Source organism: Octopus bimaculoides, chromosome 23, assembly GCF_001194135.2.
Source record: "Octopus bimaculoides isolate UCB-OBI-ISO-001 chromosome 23, ASM119413v2, whole genome shotgun sequence".
Classification (NCBI taxonomy): Eukaryota; Metazoa; Mollusca; class Cephalopoda; order Octopoda; family Octopodidae; genus Octopus; species Octopus bimaculoides.
In genome coordinates, this window is record NC_069003.1 from 12,094,309 (window position 1) to 12,098,204 (window position 3,896).

General features: G+C 37.4%; 1 protein-coding gene across 1 annotated transcript in view; it reads left to right on the forward strand.

Moving 5' to 3' along the window:
• Window positions 1-3,896, forward strand: part of LOC106883603 (guanylate cyclase 32E) — a 20,290-nt gene that overhangs the window by 3,704 nt on the left and 12,690 nt on the right. The window contains exons 3-5 of the mRNA XM_014934689.2: window positions 561-632; window positions 2,056-2,227; window positions 3,264-3,513. Of these exons, the coding sequence (XP_014790175.1) occupies window positions 561-632; window positions 2,056-2,227; window positions 3,264-3,513 (494 nt within the window). The remainder of the gene's footprint in view (window positions 1-560; window positions 633-2,055; window positions 2,228-3,263; window positions 3,514-3,896) is intronic.

The window sequence follows — 3,896 nt, forward strand, 5'->3', positions numbered from 1 at the left end:
CTACCCCATCTCTACAGTCATCACCTACTCTTCCCTATTTTCCCTCTAACTCATTTATCCCCCTTACCCTATCTCTGCAGACATCGCCTACTCTTCCCTAATTTGTCTTGCTTTCACAATTATCATCAACTACCTCTCTACCCTTGTCAATATTCACTATATTTACCTCAGAAGCTAGAATGTGTCTGTCAGTGATGAAATACCAGTCTGTTAAATGGCCTTTTCTGGATGCAATCCTGGATACAAGTGTGTGTAGCAGCAGCACTGTTCAAGGGTGCTCTTCACTGAGAGTCTGAGGTGGCTGGTACATTCACTTTAAAAAAATTAGAGTGCTCAGAGCGAGCTCTGCTGGCTTGCATATAAAAAGCACGGAATGATGGTCCCAGATGTGAGTGTAATACTCCATTGTGGGTCTCACTTGAAACTCGCAGAGAGTCAGCTACTGTTAGAGTCTGAAATACCTTCTAGCCTTTCTGTGGTGTTGAAGCTTCCTACAGTCTTACTTTCTAATTTAACAACCATGTTGGAAACCTGTATTTTTTTCTTTTGCTATCTTGCAGGAATTGTTACACAACAAAGATATCCGTCTCGACAATATGTTTATATCTTCATTAGTAGCAGACTTAATTAAGGTAAGAGCTGACAAAGAATTCTGGCAATTCTTCTGTCATTTTGACTGAAAGCTGAGGAACATTTTTACATTTTTAAAAATACTAATTCTTAGCATTCAGATTTCTCTGTCAAATGTAAAGCTTATTTATCCACACTGTTTTGAATTAACCATGCACTATATTGTAGCTTTGAGATTTTGATGATGTTATTGTATATTCTTAGAATGATGCTGTAGGGCAGGTATGAGACACCAGATCTAGCCACTTTGAACATAAAACTGGTAGAATATTTGGGTTAGATATAGATGGTTTAAATGCTAAAAGGTTAAAGTACTGGAAGACATTAGTTGTAATGTGTAAACTATTGAGGTTTTTTTCTATTTTTTAAAAATTTATGTTATGTCAGAGACTTTGTGAATGTTAGAATCATTGATTATAGGGTTTTCAATGGTTCAATTATTGGTTTACAAGATTTTCACCTTTTTATAAAGGTTTCTTTCAAAGACTTTTCAGGAAGGGTTTGTAAAAGGTTGATAGTTGCAATAGAGATATTAGTCTCTCTCTATCACCTTTCAACATAATTATATCTGAAGAAACAGTAGAACAATTAACAACATAATAAAAATAAATTTTATTTTTGATGATGTTTGGTTTTACAAATCCTGTGTCATTCAGCTTAGCAGCCACTGATTAACTTGTAATTGGTATTGGAAGGTTAAGAGCTTCCTTGATGCATGCCAGAGGAGCAAGTAGCTATCACATCGATGGCATCTTGGTGAAGAGTGCTTTGTTGAGGAGCAAGGTGTTGTCACGTCGAAGGCATCACGCTCAAGAGGGTTATAAAATGAAAGTAACTCTTTAAGTACTAGTTTTACTACGCATGCGCGCTCGAGGGGCTTCCGGAAAGGCAAGTCCCTTGCGCATGTGCAGATAGTACTTCCTCAATGGCGGCTATAATTTCGCACCACTACAGGTTGAATAGTCCTCAAAATTTAGCTTCAACATAATTGTTTGTCTGTCTGTCTATCTGTCTGTCTATGTATCTGTCTATGTATTTATTTATCTATCAATCTCGGTCTGTCTGTCTGTCTGTTTGTTTATCTCTCTATCTGCCTCTGTCTATCTATCAGTCTGTCTGTTTATCTATTTATTGGTCTGTCTGTTTATCTGTCTATCCTCTGCCTGTCTATCACCTATCTGTTTGTCTGTCTGTCATCTGTCTGTCTGTCTATCTATCTATCTTTCAGAGTGTCTGTCTGTCTGCCTCAGTAGTATCAATATTGATTATGTCTCCTATAAACAAAATGCTCAGAACCAAAAGTTTGAACCAAAAGCATGGGATAAAATACCTCAGAGGTTGAGGGAGATTTGGCTGTTATTTCTAGAAAGATTGATTGCATCATCTCTTTCTCTTTCTCCTAATTAATCCCAATTAATCTTTCAGGGGATGTTGTACATCCACGACAGTGACATCATCTGCCATGGTAACCTAAAACCAAGCAACTGCCTTGTTGATGCCAGATGGGTCCTGCAGATAACTGACTTTGGTGTGAATACATTGGGAGAAGCTGAGGAGTGTTGCCTTGAATCTATGGAAGATGAGAAGTATTATAATCGTAAATACTAATAACCTTATTGTCAATTATTACTATTATTATGGTGGTGAGCCGGTAGAATCATTAACACACTAGACGAAATGCTTAGCAGTATTTTGCTCATTGCCATGTTCTGAGCTCAAATTCTGCTGAGGTCGACTTTGCCTTTCATCCTTTCGGGGTCAATTAAATAGGGACCAGTGAAGCACTGGGGTTGATGTAATTGACTTTTTCCCTTCCCCAAAATGGATGCCCTTGTGGAAAAATTTGAAACCATTATTATCATTATTATTATTATTTTTGTTGTTGTTGTTGTTATTATATTTCGTCCGTCACTACATTCTAAGTTCAAATTTCGCTGAGGTTGACTTTGCCTTTCATCCTTTCGGGGTCGATAAATCAAATACCATTGAAATACTGGGGTCGATGTAATTGACTACTCCCCTCACCCCCCAAATTTCAGGCCTTGTCTCTATAGTAGAAAGGATTATTCTTACTATTATTATTATTATTATTGTTATTATTGTTATTATTAAGGAAGTGAGCTGGCAAAATTGTTAGCATGCTGGACAAAATGCTCAGCAGTTTTTCATCCATCTTTATGTTCTGTGTTCAAATTCCACCAAGGTTGACTTTGCCTTTCATCCTTACAGGGGCAATAAATTAAATACCAGTGAAGTCCTGAGGTCGATGTAATTGACTTGACTCCTCCCCCCCAATTTTCAGGCCTTGTCCCTCATCCTTCCATTATTCCATTACTCCTGCTCATCATCAGAGATGCACATTTTGTCAGCCACTAAACAACATAGTCAAGGGATTAAGGTCAAACAACTGACAAGCAAATCTGAGATATTGAGCAGAATATTTTACTACAACAATATTTCTAATTCAGAAAATTTCAACCTTTTTCCTAATATGTTGCTAAGGGTCTTGAATGTTCTGCAGACATCTTTAATCACAAATGTCCAGTTGGTAAAAATAAGATGGAATTAAAATTTTAGTGAGAATGTGTTTGTAATATGAAAATTTTGTCTTTCCATGTTTTTAACCGATAAAGGTTTGCTATATACGGCACCAGAACTACTGAGAAGTGCTTGCCGAAACCTCAATGGTACTCAAAAAGGGGACAGTTACTCCTTTGCATTAATATTATATGAGATTCATACACGCCATGGGCCATGGGAGTCAACAAACTTGTCCAAGTGTGGTAAGTCTTACTCAAAAATCAAATTTCTCTTCCATTTCAAAACTATTTTCTTGCAATTTTCTTCTGTTGAGATGAAATATGCAGCAATGACACAAAAAGGGTATGTTCTCAAATACCCTATGCACCCTATATATATATATATATATCACATCACATCACACCAATACCCTCACATCACACCACGCCCACACTACAACTGACCAACTCCTTTCTCCCCTCCCCATTTTCACACTACATACGTCAAGATCACCAGCATTCTATCTCCCACACACACAGTCCCTCGTTCTTTGATCACCGTTTGTTATCTCCCCCTTTTCTTAGCTCTCCTGAAAAAAGAATTTCTAACTTCCGGTCAGCCATTATTAGCCATTATTATGATTGACTGTTGACTGAACACTATTCAATTTTTTTTCTCCGTGTTTTTCTCCTTGTCTCCGTATTCTTTCTGTTGAAGAGCGTAGCTCGAAACGTCAAAGACTTTCC